Below are 19774 nucleotides of genomic sequence, written 5' to 3'. Positions count from 1 at the left end.
CCGCCACAGGAGCCGCTAGTGTGCGATGGGATAAGGTCATCCCTGCCGGCCAAACCCTCCCCTAACCCGGACGATGCTGGGCCAATTGTGCGCCGCCCCATGGGTCTCCCGGTCACGGCCGGCTGCGACAGAGCCTGGACTCAAACCCAGAATCTCTAGTGGCACAGCTCGCACTGCGATGCAGTGTCTTAGACCACCGTGCCACTCGGGAGGCCCACTGTTTAAAAAAATAAGTTTTTTTTAACAAAGTAATTAAAAATGAACAGCTGAAATGTTTTCAATTAATAGGTATTCAACCCCTTTGTTATTTTAATTTTATGTACTTAACAAGTCACATAAATTGCATGGACTCACTCTTTGTGCAATAATAGTCTTTACCATTATTTTTGAATGACTACCTCATCTCTGTACCCCACACATACAATTATAGTTGAGCACTGAATTTCAAAGACAGATTCAACCACAAAGACCAGGGAAGTGTTCCAATGCCTCGCAAAGGGCACCTATTGTTAGGTGGGTAAAAGAAAAAAAGCAGACATTAAATATCCCTTTGAGCTTGGTGAAGTTATTAATTACGCTTTGGATGGTGTATCAATAAACCCATTAACTACAGAGATACCGGCATCCTTCCTAACTAAGTTGCCGGAGAGGAAGGAAACAGCTCTGGGATTTCACCATGGGGCAAATGGTGACTTTAAAACAGTTACAGAGTTTAATGGCTGTGAGGATGCATCAACAACATTGTACTTACTCCACAATACTAACCTAAATGGCAGAGTGAAAAGAAGTTTGCGTGTACAGAAATATTCCAAAACATGCATACTGTTTGCAATAAGGCACTAAAGTAAAACTGCAAAAAATGTGGCAAAGAAAGGAACTTTATGTTCTGAATACAAAGCCTTATGTTTGTGGCAAATCCAACAAGACATCACATCAAGCATGGTGGTGGCTGCATCATGTTATTGGTATGCCTGTCATCAGCAAGGATTAAGATGTTTTTTTTTTTGTTTAAAAATAAACAGAAAAGAGCTAAACACAGGTAAAATCCTGAAGAGGAAAACCTTCTTCAGTCTGCTTTCCAACAGACACTGGAAGACAGATTCACCTTTCAGCAGGACAGTAACCTAAAACACATGTACTGTATATACTGGAGTTGCTTACCAAGACGACATTGAATGTTCCTGAGTGGCCTAGTTACAGTTTTGACTTAAATCAGCTTGGAAATCTATGGCAAAACTTGAAAATGGCTGTTGAGCAATTATCAACAAACAACTTGACAAGAATTTAAAAAAGAATAATGTGCAAATATTGTACAATCCAGGTGTCTTAGAGACTCTTAGAGACTGACCCCAAAAAACTCTCGTCTGTAATCGCTGCCAAAGGTGATTCTAACATGTATTGACTCACTTATGTAAATTAGATGGTTCTGTATTTCATTTTCAATAAATGCGCAAACATTTAAAAAAACATGTTTTCAATTTATCATGATGGGGTAGTGTGTGTGCGTGTGTGCGTGAATATGGGTAAGAAAGAAATATTGAATCCATTTTGAATCCAGGTTCAACAAAATGTGTAATAAGTCAAGGGGTATGAATACTTTCTGAAGGCACTGTATGTACAATACAATGACCCTGGTTGCCAGATCTGTTTCTGTTTTAGCCAGCTCATTTGTGGTTTTTATTTATTTTATTTAACTAGGCAAGTCAGTTAAGAACTAATTCTTATTTACAATGACAGCCTACCGGCGAACAGTGGGTTAACTGCCTTGTTCAGGGACAGAATGACAGATTTTTACCTTGCCAGCTCGGGGGATTTCATCCAGCAACCATTCAGCTACTGGCCCCATGCTCTAACCACTAGGCTACCTGTGGTTGTTGTCATCTCAAAAGCCAAAGGGGTTGGCTAAAGTACAAGACTAGCAACCAGGCGAGTATTAAACATACTCTAGCCTCTGTTTCAGATCAATCAAATGAGAATCTTTATTGAGTCTCCATACTGTATATTTCCATCAATTTTCCTTCCTTTGCAAAATACTTTTTTTCTTATTTTTTCTCTCCAAATAGTAAAAAAGTAGGAAATCTAACTGTCCAAGGGGCCCCAAGACAGACAGCAGAGCATAGACTAAAATAATCATCAATTGAATAAATAAAACATTGAATATGGCTATTTACATGGTGTAATACTGTTTATCATTACATAATAATGCACATGTTCATAGTGAATATACAGGTATTAACATTGTAATTGTCGCAACCAAACAATGCATTATCTCACAGAGAAAGGCCAAGGTTCAACAGTGGCTCTCGGCCAATCACAATCTTTCATTCGGCAACTTCCTGATACTAGCAATCAATCGCAAGGTCCATTGTTTGGTCAACTTATTGTTGATGGGAGTCTTTGGTTGTTGTGCTGGGATGTGTGACACCCTCTGATTGGGTATTCTGTGGCTTTTGATTGGTTCTCCTGTTCCAGACTGTAGAAAGTCCATTTTAAATGTTGTAATTCTCAAATCTTATCAAATCAACAGCAAAACAAAGCAAGGAGGCAGTGGAGGATGCAGACCCAGGTAAACAGAGAACCACCAGTTCACAACCATCAGTCTGTGTGAGGTGCGTGTTAGAAGTTGCAGCTCTAGGATCAGCTTTCCCTCTCCATATCCTAACCTTAACCTCTGGGGGGATGGGGGGTGACACAACACTGACTTCAGATCAGCGTCTAGGAAAGGGGCACTTCACATGCCTAATTTCCTCATCAGTTTGCATCACCTTCATGTCTGCATTGCTTTGAGACTGAAAAGAGCTACGGGTGCTAAACCCCCCCCCCCGGTCTCTTTACCCAGTTGACATGTAAACCTTGTGCAATCTGGGTTCCTCTCACACACTGCCATTACTAAAACATTCACAGAGGGTGGTAAATAGCACACTCAGATCGGCAAAGGGATGACAACTTGAATGACACCTCCTTTTTTAAGATTGCTACCATTGGAAGTGAGGGGGGAACCAACAAAGCTACTACCTTTTAACAAAGGGGGAAAAGGGGATTGTCCCCAAACAATACCAAATAAATTAACAAATATATCCATAGCTTAACCACATGCTCAAATAAAAAAACTAAGAACAGCAAAGATTTGTTTTTCAGATGAACAATCAAGCAGTATTAGATTTATGACAATCTGTTTCAAACTCAATCCCGAACGATAAGGTGCTGATTTGGTTGAAAGGAGTTTTGGACGATTTCAGGCTTCAAGAAGTCTGGTGATTCTGGTTGGTTGGTGTCTTCAATGAGTCTGCCCATCATTGAGATCCTATACAATGATTCTAATTCCTAATTCAATGGAGTCCATTGAAACATAGTAACCAAAAAATGCATTCATGTGGAAGGATCCATGTAGGGTAGTGAGGGTGATTGCAGGTAAAAAACGGAATGTTTAACAGAATTTCACCTCATTGTAGGGTTAGTGGGTCTTGGGGGGTTGGAGGGGTCCATTCTTGTTTGTCCATTACCATGGTCATTGTTCATCTCATTCATCCCCCAGAGAGACCATAACCTATGACCTATAACCCTTAACCTGTGGGCTCCTGTCCACCCTGAGGCCTGGAAAAGCTTCAGCATGCAGAGTGAATACAAACACGCGTCTCTGTGCAACTGTGTGTGTGTGTGTGTTTGTGCATATCTGTATATGCTTTAGACTGGAGATTATCATTCTGGTAAACACACATGCACGCACACTCGCGCACACACACCATTACACCTGTGTATTGTGGGAGTACATGAGCTGTGTCTCAGGTGAATAGGGCCATGTGGATGAGCTAGCAGTAAACCTTAGGGGTTAGGTAAGCCCCCTCAGTCCCAGCCATTGTCCTTGATCATGTGGGCCAGCTCGATAATGAACTTCCCCTCCTTGTACTTCTGACTGCTCTCAAAGGCATGCTCCTGCAGAGAGAAAGAGAGACACACTGGAGCATTGTCGTGAATGTGAACAGTGTGATTTTCTATCTGGGGTAATCTCCCTTTCTTGTTATTTTATACGTAATCCTAATAAAATACGTAGTGTGTGTGTGACGTAGAGTGCTTGTAGGTGCATATGCATGGGTGAGAGTGTGTGTGTTTGTGTGCTTATCATCCCCCTGTTGATGGGTGTACTAGGTCGACAACAGCACTTTTGGCCCCTTGACAGTGCTGGAGCATTAGGCCTCGTGGAGGATATTAATAACATCACACAGATGGCAACACCATAAAACACTACAAGGCCACGTACCACCCGGGTCTCTCTCACTGACCTCCACACACCCACATACACATAGTTACCCCACAAAGCGAAGCCAGGGACACCAGCAATGTGGAGCATTTGTTTATCATGTCTATAGATGTGTTATACACCTGCATGTCTAGAGATCTGTTTGTGGGGGATTCCTATGGAATTAGCTACTTACGTATTTCCAGCCCAGCGTAGTTTTACAGTTTTCACAGTAGATATCAGCCACCGCGTGAAGCCCTGTCAACAGAACCCTCTCTTCTGCTGGTCCACACCCCACGTTCACCCTGAGACGGAGAGCAAGAGGATAAATGGAGAGAAAGGTGAAGAAAATAAAATGTAAAAAATAGAGAGGGGTGGCAAAGTGATAAAATGGGAGTTTGATTTGGAGAATAATAAAAATAGGCTCAGGTACTTACACTGAGTTGAAGAGGTAAGCTCGACCTTGACTTCCTTGGAAGGACTGGATGAGAGACAAAGAGAGAGGGAGAACAGGATGAGAAAAGTCACAATCCTATCACGGGAGTAGACATTAATGGTCTGTTGTTTTTTTCCACCTGTTTTCCACAGCGATGCAAGCATCAAGGCAGACACATGGCATCACTCACGTTCCTAAAACAAAGGTATCCCATAGAGAATGGTATTGTTTTTCCACTTATATGGTATGTACCGTACATACCTACCTATACCGTACGTACCTACCTATACCGTACGCACCTACCTATACCGTACGTACCTACCTATACCGTACGTACCTACCTATACCGTACGCACCTACCTATACCGTACGTACCTACCTATACTGTACGTACCTACCTATACCGTACGTACCTACCTATACCGTACGTACCTACCTATACCGTACATACCTATACCGTACATACCTACCTATACCGTACATACCTACCTATACCGTACGTACCTACCTAGCCACTTATATGATATGTACCACACATACCTACCTATACCGTACATACCTACCTATACCGTACGTACCTACCTAGCCACTTATATGATATGTACCACACATACCTATATCAATTCAAGCTTTTGACGACAACGTATTTTCAACAACGACAAAGGAGTTCACAGGAGACACATAATATAAGCCTTTTGATAGGCCGAGTCAGAGTTCTGCCCTACCATATGGCCATAGAAAAAACAGCCCTGAGGGAGAAGGCTTTACGATTGGCTGCTTTTGCCAAGCTGGTAGTGTGTGTCGCAATGTGACATGTGTGTAGCTCCGTAGCCACCAGGAGCCTGGGTGGATCTGTGTGGTGTGTATGGTGGGGGGATGGATCTCTGTGGTGTAGTGTGGGGGATGGATCTCTGGTGTGTAGTGTGGGGGATGGATCTCTGTGGTGTAGTGTGGGGGATGGAGCTATATGGTATGGGGTGGTCCTATGTAGCTCAGTTGCTAGAGCATGGAGCTTTACAACGGCAGGATAGTGGGTTTGATACCCAGACCAGGACCACCCATAAAATGTACGTACGCATGACTGTGAGTCGCTTTGGATTTGACAGCGCTGATGTGGTAGTGTGGTACTGTGGCGTGTGGTGTAGTGTCATGTATGGGGTGGTGTGGAGCTGTGCTGTATGTGTGGTGTTTGGTGTGGAGCTGTGTTGTGGCTATGTTCCATGCTATCTAATATATTGTAGATAAACATGAAGCCTCTATGGTTTAACACACACACATGCACACATTTTCTCCTACAAACTCTCCTTTCTTTTTCTCACTCTCTCTCTCTCTGGCTTTCTCACAGACACACATTACACACAATCATCCACCCACACACACATGCAATCATTGCCCTCTTTATTTTAGTCTGACATAAAAACATGCTGCTTCCATGGAAACTGTGTGTTTGCAGAGTGAACACAGTCAATCTGCTTTGATGTGCTGCTGGCTTACACTAAAAGCCCACTAGTGTCTATGAAAAGCTGTGTGTGTCTGTGTATTAGGGAGCTTTGTGGCCTGGCCTCTCCATCCACCCGGGGATATTACCCATGATGCTCTAGTCTAGAGAGTTCCAGGAGGTGACAGTAATATGATGACCTCTCTCGCCCCTCTCTTTTATCTCGCTCTCATTTCCTTCGTTATTTCTCTCTTGCAGTTGCACACAAAGCTAAATGGATTAAGGGCTTTTCCTTGATCCTGACATGTGTTAAGTAATTCAGGGCCGTTACTGTGTTAATGACCGCAACAACTGGTGGAATAAAGTGAACCCGGGTCAACCTGGTGGAACACGATGAATGTCCAATGTTATCGTAAGCAAATGCAACCACACACACACACACACACACACACACACACACACACACACACACTAAGGCCCTGCAGTAGATGCTAGGAAGTGTGCCAGCATAAGGATTTACAGCTGTTAAAATATGGGGTTTAACTACAACTGCAGAGCTCCTCTGCTATGCAGCTTCATACACATGACATAGCTGCCCTGTTCACAAATGTACTTCAACTTTTTTGTCCTCGTCGAAAAAGCCTACCTTGGAGATGAGCTCGTCATGGTTGGCCAGGTGAGCTCGACAGTGGATGCAGCTGTAGGTACGGTGGCAGTTGGGCAGGTAGGCCTGGAAGGTCTTGGAGCGCGTCATGATGACAGTTGCCTGGGAGACAGCAGCGGTTTCAGGGGCGACGGCGTTGCTGTTGCTGGGCGAAGTATGGGGGCGGTGCAGGAAGGGGCTGCCGGCCCAGGACGGCTCGCAGGGGAAGCACCGCAACACACAGGTGAGGGCCGTGGTGGGGCGCGGGGTGGGAGGCACACACCTGGGGGGGGCACTTTAATATGGATCCACGATAACAGATCATGTTTATCGTCAAGGCACAGAAATATTTTGCGTTGAGAATGCCAAATATGAATATTACACACATGTATAAACGCACCCAGACACAATGATCCAGACCTACACTCCACGGAGTGGGAAAATCATTTTGAAAAAAGCCAGTTCATTGACCCAATCTTTCCAACAAGTCTTACTTGAGGCTCTCTTTTATTAAAGAATGGTGGCAAGTGTTTGTGAATTATTACCCAGTTCAATACAATGCCCTCCACCAGGAGTGTGTAGCTAAATGTATGGAAGTGTCCAGGAGTGTGTAGCTAAATGTATGTGTGTGGTCTATAGACTACGGCAACCAAACACCCACAAAGAGGAGCTGAGGGAAAGAAAGGTGTGTAGGACAGGATGTGTATGCAGTAGTGGCGGAGCTAGTAAAATGCTCCTTCTACGGGCCTCAGTGGCCTGCTACTGTTCCAGCACCAAAATGGTCAACATTGATGTACATTATCGTGTTTTTTATGTACTCATATCTCACAACATAGTTTTTCTTAGAATACTTTTCCATTTTCGCTGGTGTTGCACTTTTTAATAGCTCTGGAATGATATCCACCTGTACAATGTTAGCAGTGGCTTTGAATTCTAAAACAGGCCTAATTAAAACAACCTGCTGTACACACGTCATATGTGAACCTTTCTGCATTTTGAATGTTCTATATCTTGAAAACATAATTTCTGACATTAAAAACATTTTGGGACTGTATCATCAGTGGACTAATGAAACAAATACCAAAATATAGTTTTTGAGTGGTCAACGTCAATATACCAAGCACATTGAGAAAAGGAACTGTCAGTGAAGCAAAAAGAACATGATAAGAAGAGATCTTTACCTTGCTAATTGAATGAGAGGAAAGATTTGTTGAGCTAATCAAACATATGGCAGAGTGGTTAGCCTCGCTCGCTCGCGTACACACACACAGGCGATTGATTAGATGCTGTGATCAGAGGGTTGTGACATCAGCACCACAAAGGCTAAAGTGGCAGAGCCCGTGCTGAAGAGATAACAGACAAGCAGAAATGGAGGAAGGCTACACTACTGCTGTACTGTACCCACTTATCACACCCTTTGTCACAACCACTGATTGCGTGCTTTGACACGCAACGTGATTAAAAAGGTAGTCTGCTTCATAGCAAAATAGCATTCCAACTACCCTCGACAAATAAAAACATGCCATGCTTTTTCACAGGTCTACATTTCACCTGGTCTGACTGCAAGACAACAGCAAGAAGGAAGCAGACAGACTTGTAATTCAGACTCATGTAAGGTTTACAATTTGTAACATTTTTGGGATGATTCTTTGGATGATTCCATACTGTGAAGAAGGGCTACCACATTTCCCCCTCTGGCCACATAAACAATGGCCGTGCCCGTATTTTGTCCATTACAGGGGCCCTATACTGTTAGTGCACACTAGCCATACAGAGGGAGTCCAGAATGCTCACTCCTGTATCTCTACTCAGCAGTTCGCGCTAGGTAAGCGGCTCATGCCATGTAAGCCTGCTGTAAAGCCTGCTGACTAAGGACCTAGGGCCTGGCACAATATGTAGGGGGCACCCACCACCCTCTGAGAGAAGAATGGAAGTGCTGAGCTATCTCTCTCTCTCTCTCTGGGCAAGGGTCACCGCCATGGTGGCCAGTCAAAGTGACAACAGCCATGACACTAAGGTCCACTGTTACCTCTGAGCTGACACTGTGTGTGTGTCTTTGTGTGTGTGTGTGTGTACCATTCCAAATGGCCAATCAATCAGTCAACCGCAATCTGAAATGATTAAAGGCGCTAGCTGTATCAGTCGAGCCTGTTCAAATAAACACACATCGCCTTTTGACGGAATCAAGCTTGGGATTACAAACGTTAATTTACTGTGACCACCATTGATATGAAAAAGGAACTGTGCCCATAGATACCTAATGTCTAATCATTGCCATCCTGCCCATTCAGAAGCCCCAATCAATAACGTATAGCGCTTAGTCTAACCATGTCAGCCCGAGAAGAGAAAAAAGACACCCATCTCCAAACAAAAAGAGGTTGGCTGGGCTGTAGAAGCCATACATTGCCAGCTTTGTCTGTGGGCAACAACTGCAGCACCTCACACAGACTGCACGTGTCTGTGTGTGTGTGTGCGTGCGTGTGTGTGTGTATGCGGTGTGGGCAGGCATCACTAGCTATTCTCTACCCTAACAAGCACAAATGACAGACTCCATCCTTAATGTCTTCCCTCTGGGCAAAACCAATGAAAACAAAAGCAAGCCTCTATACGGTTCATTACCGGAGCCTCGATAACAGGTCTACCTTCACCCCAGCAAAGCGGTTAAAAATAAACGCACATATCAAAAGATGAAAGACTGAAACAACAGCCAGACAGCAAAGATAAGAGATGACAAGCTATCATGGTGAGGTCGTTTCAAATAGGCCTAAAAACTAACCCAGCAACCATTTAAATAGTCTGGAAATGACTGCCTGGCTACCAATGAGCCCCAGTCATCCAACCATCCCATGTAGGATCTGGATTCATCTACTATAGGCCCTATGTAGCGACACCTCACCCCCCACTGCCCTCACCCACACCGTCTGGCCAGGTAGGACACTTCCTTCTCCCAATCCACATCTAAAACCTACATTCAACACAGGACAGCGACTCCGACCAATATTCACAAGTCACTGAAGGAGACACCTCTCCATGGGGAAGGAAATTCTCCATTGTCCTTCATGATTTCAGATCACCCAGGAACACCACCAGTGGAGAAGGGCCCTCTCCCTCTTCATCCCCCCTTTTCAAATTGAGATTACAGACTTCAACCAAATCGCCGCCATTGAATAACAAAGGAACTAGCCATGGTGGAGGTTGCATCAAATGGTCCTCTGTCAATGGCAGGGCCCTTCACGTTTGCACAACAAAAGAGATGTTGCAGACTGTAAGATCTGGAGGACACCAAGGAACCAGAATGCTATAGAGAGAAGAGAATGAACCTTACCAAAAACATGCTTATTATTTTGAAGGAGTGAGACTGTTGAAACAGCATCATTCATCTGAGATATAATGATCTGACACATGTTGTCATTAGCTAACTGACGAAGAGTAATCAGTTAAGGTTACATTTGTTAGTGCTCAGCCAACTAGCTAATACAACAAAGGCACGTGCCTTGGGAACGGAGATGAGGCTGGCATGGCATGAGTGACGGTCATTAGAAAACACAGGGGTCGGAAAAGAGAATGAAAGGGTGTGAGAGAGATCATCTAAAAAAGGGCAGGCAAAACGAGGACAGAGATGGAGAGAGAAACAAGGACAGAGATGGAGAGAGAAACAAGGACAGAGATGGAGAGAGAAACGAGGACAGAGATGGAGAGAGAAACGAGGACAGAGATGGAGAGAGACACGAGGACAGAGATGGAGAGAGACACGAGGACAGAGATGGAGAGAGACACGAGGACAGAGATGGAGAGAGAAACGAGGACAGAGATGGAGAGAGAAACGAGGACAGAGATGGAGAGAGACACGAGGACAGAGATGGAGAGAGACACGAGGACAGAGATGGAGAGAGACACGAGGACAGAGATGGAGAGAGACACGAGGACAGAGATGGAGAGAGAAACGAGGACAGAGATGGAGAGAGAAACGAGGACAGAGATGGAGAGAGACACGAGGACAGAGATGGAGAGAGACACGAGGACAGAGATGGAGAGAGAAACGAGGACAGAGATGGAGAGAGACACGAGGACAGAGATGGAGAGACACGAGGACAGAGATGGAGAGAGAAACGAGGACAGAGATGGAGAGAGACACGAGGACAGAGATGGAGAGAGACACGAGGACAGAGATGGAGAGAGACACGAGGACAGAGACACGAGGACAGAGATGGAGAGAGACACGAGGACAGAGATGGAGAGAGACACGAGGACAGAGAAACGAGGACAGAGATGGAGAGAGACACGAGGACACAGATGGAGAGAGAAACGAGGACAGAGATGGAGAGAGAAACGAGAACACAGGTGGAGAGAGAAACGAGGACACAGGTGGAGAGAGAAACGAGGACAGAGATGGAGAGAGACACGAGGACAGAGATGGAGAGAGACACGAGGACAGAGATGGAGAGAGACACGAGGACAGAGATGGAGAGAGAAACGAGGACAGAGATGGAGAGAGACACGAGGACAGAGATGGAGAGAGAAACGAGGACAGAGATGGAGAGAGACACGAGGACAGAGATGGAGAGAGACACGAGGACAGAGATGGAGAGAGACACGAGGACAGAGATGGAGAGAGACACGAGGACAGAGATGGAGAGAGAAATGGTGACAAGTACAAGAGTGCAGCAGGAAGAGAAAGAGAATAAGAAAACCAGAGAGAGAAATAAATAAATAAATAAAGAGAATGAAAGACAACAGTAGGTTGAGAGAGAGATAGAGACATCATAAAATATGATAAATAAAAAGGAGAGAGAGTGGGAGAACCAGGTCAGTGGCAGCAGTAGTACTGGTGTTAGGGACATTATGTTCTGATTTTTCCAGCCTCTGTGATGGCGATTGAATGACAAAGTGAGCTACCGTACTAACCTCAGTCTAGCCATACACAGCCATTCGTATGCAGACTGACTGAGAGAAAGTCTCCTACTCAGAAGGCCCTGGGGCTCACAACAACACTCCCACACAGCTATATCTCTGTTGCACTGCTTCATGTCCTGGCACAGACTTCATGACAAACGCTAGGATTTTGTGCTTATGCTTCCAATTATTTAAAAGGCTGAAAAGGCTTTTTTTTTTACATGGTACAGAGCCAAGGAAAAGGTGACAAACATTGAGGACGCTTAACAATATCAAGTGATGCTTCTTCTATGATGTGTTCCATAGGTAGCTTCATTTGGGTGGTTTTAAAACTACCTATTAAGTGGTTGATGTATTTATTTGCCAGTTAGGTTGCTATTTCATCATAATGTCAGATGACAATGAAAAGTCCAAAGGAACAGAGATGTTACTGTGGGTAAAGATAGCTACCCATTCACCCCTCTGCCAACTTAGTTGAATTGATTTAGAGTAGAGAGAAATAAAGAGAATGGAAGACTGCAGTAGGATGAGGGAAAGATAGAGACATGATAAAATGATAAATAAATAAAGGAGAGAGTTGGAGAAGCAGGTCAGTGGCAGCAGTAGTACTGGTGTCAGGTGCTTGTGAGTGTGACAGTATACGGCTACATGGCCAGACTAGGCTGCTGCTGTATGTAGGCCAGCCACTCCATCACCAGACTGCACATACGGCTCCCAGTAACTCGGCTACCACTGCTAGGCTACCACTGCTAGGCTACCACTACTAGGCTACCACTGCTAGGCTACCACTACTAGGCTACCTATCATTCAGTAGCAGAGCAGCAGACCCACAGGGGGCAAAGCAAAGCACAGGGTCTGGCCAGACAGACAGTCAGGGGGCTGGGCCACTGAGGGATGGCTGGCCGATGACGTCGGCGGAGGATGGATACACACACACACACATTGACATGCATGTAGGTCTACATTGGCCTGCACACATTTTGACATGCACAATACACACACACATTGATAGAAATACACATAGAAACACACACCATGCACAAGCACACACCCTCATCACATACGCTGCAGCTACTGTTTATAATATATCCCAGGGGTAGGCAACCCTGATCCTGGAGTGCCACAGGCACTTCCTATTTTTAATTTAACCGACCTGAAAAGACTAGGTGTGTTGAATTTAGGCAATCACTGAACTGATCAATTAGCTCAGTTGGTCAGGTGTGGTGCCTTGTTAGAACAAAATCCTGTAGTACCTGGGCCCTTCCAGGAACAGGGTTCCTACTCCTGATCTATTCTGTTACCTATTCACTTTAACCCTACTTACACTACATGACCAAAAGTATGTGGACACCTGCTCATCAAACTACTCATTCCAAAATCATGGGCATTAATATGGAGTTGGTTGCCCTTTGCTGCAATAACAGCCTCCACTCTTCTGGGAAGGCTTTCCACTAGATGTTGGAACATTACTGCAGGGACTTGCTTCCATTCAGCCACAAGAGCATTAGGGAACTGATGTTAGGCTATTAGGCCTGGCTCGTAGTCGGCGTTCCAATTCATCCCAAAGGTGTTTGATGAGGTTGAAGTCAGGGCAATGTGCATGCCAGTCAAGTTATTCTACGCCGATCTCGACAAACCATTTCTGTACGGACCTCGATTAGTGCACTGGGGATTTATCATGCTGAAACAGGAAAGGGCCTTCACTAAACTGATGCCACAAAGCACAGAAACCTAGAATGTCATTGTATGCTGTAGCGTTAAGATTTCCCTTCACTGGAACTAAGGGGCCTAGCCCGAACCATGAAAAACAGCCCCGGACCCTTATTCCTCCTACACCAAACTTTACAGTTGGCACTATGCATTGGAGCAGGCAGCGTTCTCCTGGCATCTGCCAAAACCAGATTCTTCCGTCAGATTGCCAGATGGTGAAGCCTGATTCATCACTCCAGAGAACGCGTTTCCACTGCTCCAGTCCAATGGTGGCGAGCTTAACACCACTCCAGCCAAAGCTTGCCATTATACCTTTGTACGGCTGCTAGGCCATGGAAACCCATTTCACAAAGCTCCCGACGAACAGTTCTTGTGCTGACGTTGCTTCCAGAGGCAGTTTGGAACTCAATAGTGGGTATTGCAACCGAGGACAGAGGATTTTTACACTTTACGCGCTTTAGCACTCGGCAGTCCCGTTCACTGTTAGAGGCGTCACTACAGACCCTGGTTTGATCCTGGGCTGTATCACAACCAGCCATGATCGGGAGTCCCATAGGGCGGCGCACAATTGGCCCAGCGTCGTCCGGGTTAGGGGAGGGTTTGGCCGTCATTGTTAAATAAGAATTTGTTCTTAAATGACTTGCCTAGTTAAATAAAGGTTAAATAAAAATGTATTCTAAAACACCACTTCGCGGCTGAGCCATTGTTGCTCCTAGACGTTTCCACTTCACAATAACAGCACTTAGAGTTGACAGGGGCAGCTTTAGCATGGCAGAAATGTGACACACTGACTTGTTGTAAAGGTGGCATCCTATGATGGTGCCAATTTGAAAGTCACTGAGCTCTTCAGTATGGGCCCTTCTACTGCTGATGTTTGTCTATGGAGATTGCATGGCTGCCTACCTCAATTACCTTGTAGCCCTGCACATTGACTCAGTATTAGTGCACTGTGTATATAGCCAAGTTATCATTAACCATTGTGTATTTATGACTTTTTTCTATTATTTATCTCTCTGTGTTGTTAGGAAGGGCCTGTAAGTAAGCATTTCACTGTTAGTCTACACCTGTTGTTTACGGAGCATGTGACAAACAACATTTGATATGATTCCCAGTTGATATGTGGTGGTAGTCTATTATTACCACGGATTTTCAGGTCAATCAGATCCTGTTCAAAACGTAGACATGGAATGTACCACATCCTTCACAACACAGGACAAACTCCTGAATGTGTGGAGGGGGTGTAGAACGTTCTGCTAATGTCCCAGCTGGTGTGAAGGACTGGCAGGAAATAGGTGTGACCAGCTGGATAGAACGTGTCAACATCCCCGCCATGCTCTCTCACTCCATTTATTAGCATTGGGTGAATGAAAGGGCCAATGCAGACAGCTGGTCTCTGAATTGATTCACTGCCATATGAGGACCCAGCAGTGTCTTTTGAATAGCACTCTTTCTACACACACAAGATGCTATGAAGCGGTGAAGAAGATACACACTAATATCATATCCAGTTGGGGTCTATTGACTTGTACGGGGTATGTATACTATACCGGCGTTACCTTACACAACCCTACCAAGATGCAAAGTATGGAGTTAAACACTGACTGAATATGCAACACTGTAGGCTGTTCAGGGGGAATGGAAGTTGAATTGTAAGATTCTTGACTATGAGTATCACCAGCTTGACTGTGTTATACCTGTCCTGTATGCTCTGATTTCTTTAGTCTCTGTTGTGGCGATTGAATGGCAAAGTGAGCTAACCTCAGTCTAGCCATACACAGCCATTCGTATACAGACTGACTGAGAGAAAGCCTCCTACTCAGAAGGCCCTGGGGCTCACAACAACACTCCCACACAGCTATATCTCTGTTGCACTGCTTCATGTCCTGGCACAGACTTCATGACAAACACTAGGATTTTGTGCTGACAATTATTTAAAAGGCTGTTTTTTGTCATAGTACTGAGTGGCTAAGAAAGAGGTGACAAACATTGAGTGCTTGACAATATCAAGTGATTCATCTGCTGTGTTCCATAGGTAGCTTCATTTGGGTGGTTTTAAAACTACCTATTAAGTGGTTGATTTATTAATTTGCCAGTTAAGGTTATGACTAAATAGGAACCTAAGCAGTAGCAGTGGATGGGTAAAAATCAACAGGGAAGCAAAGCACCCTACTTGTAGAGAAACACCAATGCCATCCTCCTCTCTTTCATGTCTATCACGCTATCACAGTACACACTTTTATTTTTTGTTATCTTAGGCTACGTGGCTAAAATGCCTGCTCGCTAACCTAACTTCCATTCATGGGCAACATTAGCTAGCTAACATTAGCCTTCTACATCTAGCTACATTTTGAACATCCATCCTCTCAGGCCAGGGGCACAACAATGTATGAATTAATGGTTGGATCAGAATCGTCGTTATAATCATTGGCCAGTACGGAGAATTAAGGAAAACCACAATTCCAAATCCCTATCTACATCCATAGCTAATTTAAGAAAGGGACAATTTTAGCTAGCTAGACACCGGAGACCAATAACACAATGAGATGCAACAATTCAAGTTGTTTCTGTTCATGACATATGCTCTCAAAGCGATTTGATCGGATAGAGCCAAATCCAAGACGGCTTCCTTTGACACTTTTCTTTCTGCCAGGACCATTTAGTTGTGCTCGCTCAGTTTAGCTCAATGCTGACTGGAAATACTGTTCTATTTTTGGGGTCAAGGGAGGCCAAATGCTCCCTGGCTTCGCTATCGAAAGCAAAAATGTAATATTCGTTTGGACCAGATATCAGATAGATGGCCTACATGTAAGAGAGACAGAGGGGCGCTGTTTCGCACACTCGGATGATAATGAAATGTCGAACTGAACAGAGATGTTACAGTGGGTAAAAATAGCTACCCATTCCCTCTCTGCCAACTTGGTCAAGCTGATTTAGAGTAAATTAGATCTATGAGACTAATCAAGGGGAACCAGCTGTCATCTGTTTACGTGGCCCACCATAAAACTGGATTCACTATTTTGGTATGGTTTTGTAGGAATGGATAAAAACGATAGAGCCCTCACTGGGCTATGAGGTCACTGAAAATCAATAGGAAAGATTGACATCAGGTATTGTCGAACATTTGACAATGACATCGATGTTACAATGTTACAACCATAGAATTAGGAATTATAATGCAACCACTAAACGATGGTAATATTTTGAATAGCTGTTAAAACAACCAATTTAAGCCTGTCAATTATATTAATGTGGCAGAAGTAATGAAAAATGATTTTCAACATTGGACAAAACTGTCAACAAAAACAAGTCAGAGCCAATTTAATTTCATAACGCATTCCTTTTTGCAACTTCCACTTCCATCGCGCGTTTTAGGGTAGACGACAGTGAAGCGGTGGTGCAGAATACGCCACTGCCAACTTTGTGTAATCTAAACCAGCGCATCCAGTGCCACTGCGGACATTCGACATCAATTCCACTCGCACACTACACCCGCAGGTTATACACCAAGCATGGTCGGTCAGAAATGTTATTGTGTAATTGTTGTAAAATAGTTATAATCATGTCTCAGGCCCCGTTCTGAACTTTCGGACAAGATGCAATCCGTTTAAACCTACCTGTACAGTTGTGCAATAACAATAAGCATTGACTGTACCTTTGGATAGAGAAAATTCAATCGTCGCCTCTTGTCCTTTGCAGATCACAACTTTGTGTTGCAAATCCTGCTCATTCTGTTAAAGGGTTTTCTTCTACGCGTTGACTTCAAGCCTCGATAAACAGAGGATGTTAATCGGATACTGACTGTATGTAGAGCGCACGGTTTAAATTGAGCAAAGACAGTACCCGTCTAGGGCAGACTGACATTCAAGGGAACCAATCAATGTAACATTACAGCATAGCAACATTGTTGCCATTGGCTACAGATGGTAATGCGGATGACCAATCGTTGCGCGTTGAGCATCAAGTGCCTACTTTCTTTTACACCCGCAACATTGGGTGCCTACTGTACGTTGCGCAGTAGTGAACCACATGCGTGGCGATCATAGACAGAAGTTCTTTGCACACTTTGCGCCTCAGTAAGTAACTTTAGCCTACCAATTTACCAAACAACATGGACAAATTTCAATATTCTCCATAATTACAGTCATGGTAGAAAAGCAAATAGGTCTACATACATTATGCTACTCACTGTATATTATCTCTCTCTATCTCTCTCTCTCTCTCTCTCTCACGTTACCCCTACCTACGTGTATAAATTACATCGACTGACCTGTATCCCCGTACATTGCCTTGGTACAGACATCCCCTGTATATAGTCTCGTAATTGTTATTTTATCGTGTTTATTTAGTAAATATTTTCTTCATTCTATTTCATGAACTGCTTGTTGGTTAAGGACTTGTAAGTAAGAATTTCACGGTCAGGTCTACACTTGTTGTATTTGGCGCATTGATTACAGCAAACCTTGTACCTGCAGAACCCTATATTAGTGTTAAGCATTATAATAAAAGATGGAAGTATGCATGACCATGCCATACATACAGCACTGAAGGACACAATTAAGGAAAGACCAAATATACATAAGAAGCATTGGAAATTACAGCGTTATTTAAACTTTTGCAGGGGAAATAATTACTTTCTGTTAGGGGGCCATGTTGAGAATTCTCACACCACACTCGAGAACTTGGTTAACTGCGACATCTAGTGGGTAAATGCTGTGCCGTCGCTGATAATTCAGTGGCTAGGGTTCCAGTAAAATAAGCCTCATCGTGGCTAGAAAGCATCCAGCTTCTGTCAAATGTGCGTGTTTAGCTAACCCTAACCCATTTCCCAATTATCTTATCCTTATACGTAAATTATTCTAATCTGCTATTAAATGTCAAATATGACGTTAATTCAACAAAAGCCGCACCCTTTCTAGCCATGACCAAGTTCCATGGCAGAAATCAGCTAGAGGGTTCGGAACAGTGACCACTTTATATGCATACCAATATTCCGTTATTATTCGGATACTCAATTATTGTGTTTTTGAGTTGACAAACATACCCCGTTTACAATAACTTCAAAAATGTTGTATCTCGGTTATGAGAAACCCGATAAAATGCCTGGAATATGCTGATCCTGTTTACTGTTGTTTTTTCGGTCTGCGCAGGCTCAGTTCCGCATATCATTGTGGTTGTGTGACGTTTTCATCTGATTGTCAAACAAATCACTTTAAAAAAGTAGGCTACTTGCGCAGTTCGATCCACAACAATAATAATTAGTTTACTACTGGCTACGTTCACCCCTAATTAAGACACATTTATGCTTATAATATCCGACATTTGGTAGGCCATACTATAATATCCGACATTTGTTAGGCCATTTGTTTGTCAACTATAGTTTGATACATGCAGCTTCTCTTATTTCATAACATCTTGCTCCAGAAGAGTAAATAAAGTAGTGCTCACTAGAATACTAGAATACTGTCACTAGAATATTGATAAAATGCATTAGTAATCTAGTTAACACCGGTAAAGTTGTCTGTTTCGTTTAGGGACTGGGAGAACGCAATAACTCCAAAACAGATTGGTCCTGTGCGAAATGTCCAAATGTCATCCGTTTGACTGGTTTTAAGAAAATGAAAAGCTGAGAACGAAAAAACGCGTTTCTGATAAGACTTCAGTGGGTCTTAAGTGCGTATTTTATATATACTGTCTGATTGCATAACAGTGTAAAAGATAACACATTGCATGCATATTCGCATTTTCTCAAGAGGAGATGCTGAAATAAATCATATTTCTCCATTCCTTTTCCTGAGACAAAATTAACATTTGTTGTACAATTTCACTGCAAGAACTGCATAATTCTTCAGGAGTTACTATTACGTTACATGTGAGAGGTTATAGGCCTACAGTCGGTGTCCAGATTTCATTTACTATTCCAAACACGCTGGTTTTCACAGCATTTCTCTGTTATTTCGAGATGGGCTAAAACTGCAGCCAGCGAGGAGAAATGATCTACAATGCTGACCATATCAATATATATATATAAGTTTCTGTAGTATCTTGAGGGACAAGTAGCTAGGTAAAATTAGGTTAGTTTTTTTTTTAAACCAGCTAACCTCGTAAACTACCTATGTATAACCAACTAGCTAGTTAAAGCACCTAAAAGCACCGATTGGCCATGTTAAACAAGTCGCGAGTTTATCCAGGGTCAGTGATACATAGTATATATATATATTTTTTCATGTAAAAGGCAAGTCAGTTAAGAACAAATTATTCTTTACAATGATGGCCTACCCTGACCAAACCCAGACGACGCTGGGCCAATTGTGCGCTGCACTATGGGGCTCCCAATTACGGCCGGATGTGATACAGCCTGGATTTGAACCAGGGACTGTAGTGACATCTCTTGCACTGAGATGCAGTGCCTTAGACTGC

At 43.6% G+C, this 19774-nt stretch overlaps 1 protein-coding gene across 1 annotated transcript; it reads right to left on the bottom strand.

Moving 5' to 3' along the window:
- Positions 1-689: 689 nt before the first annotated feature.
- Positions 690-17175, bottom strand: ypel2a (yippee-like 2a). Its single transcript, XM_035780094.2, has 5 exons — positions 17010-17175; positions 6758-7037; positions 4675-4718; positions 4434-4542; positions 690-3933 (listed from the first exon to the last, which is right to left on the bottom strand). The coding sequence occupies exons 2-5, from the start codon at positions 6863-6865 to the stop codon at positions 3844-3846; spliced, it is 351 nt and encodes a 116-aa protein (XP_035635987.1). The 5' UTR covers positions 6866-7037; positions 17010-17175; the 3' UTR covers positions 690-3843.
- Positions 17176-19774: the final 2599 nt, after the last annotated feature.

Source organism: Oncorhynchus keta, chromosome 11, assembly GCF_023373465.1.
Source record: "Oncorhynchus keta strain PuntledgeMale-10-30-2019 chromosome 11, Oket_V2, whole genome shotgun sequence".
Classification (NCBI taxonomy): domain Eukaryota; kingdom Metazoa; phylum Chordata; class Actinopteri; order Salmoniformes; family Salmonidae; genus Oncorhynchus; species Oncorhynchus keta.
This window is presented reverse-complemented; position numbering and strand designations above follow the sequence as displayed.

Excerpts from the sequence above, each read along its gene's own strand:
- ypel2a (XM_035780094.2), bottom strand. The coding sequence starts at position 6,865 with ATGACGCGCTCCAAGACCTTCCAGGCCTACCTGCCCAACTGCCACCGT. Across the intron at positions 4,543-4,674 it reads GCTTACCTCTTCAACTCAGT|GGTGAACGTGGGGTGTGGAC; the intron begins GTAAGTACCTGA and ends TCTCCGTCTCAG. Across the intron at positions 3,934-4,433 it reads CTACGCTGGGCTGGAAATAC|GAGCATGCCTTTGAGAGCAG; the intron begins GTAAGTAGCTAA and ends TTCTCTCTGCAG.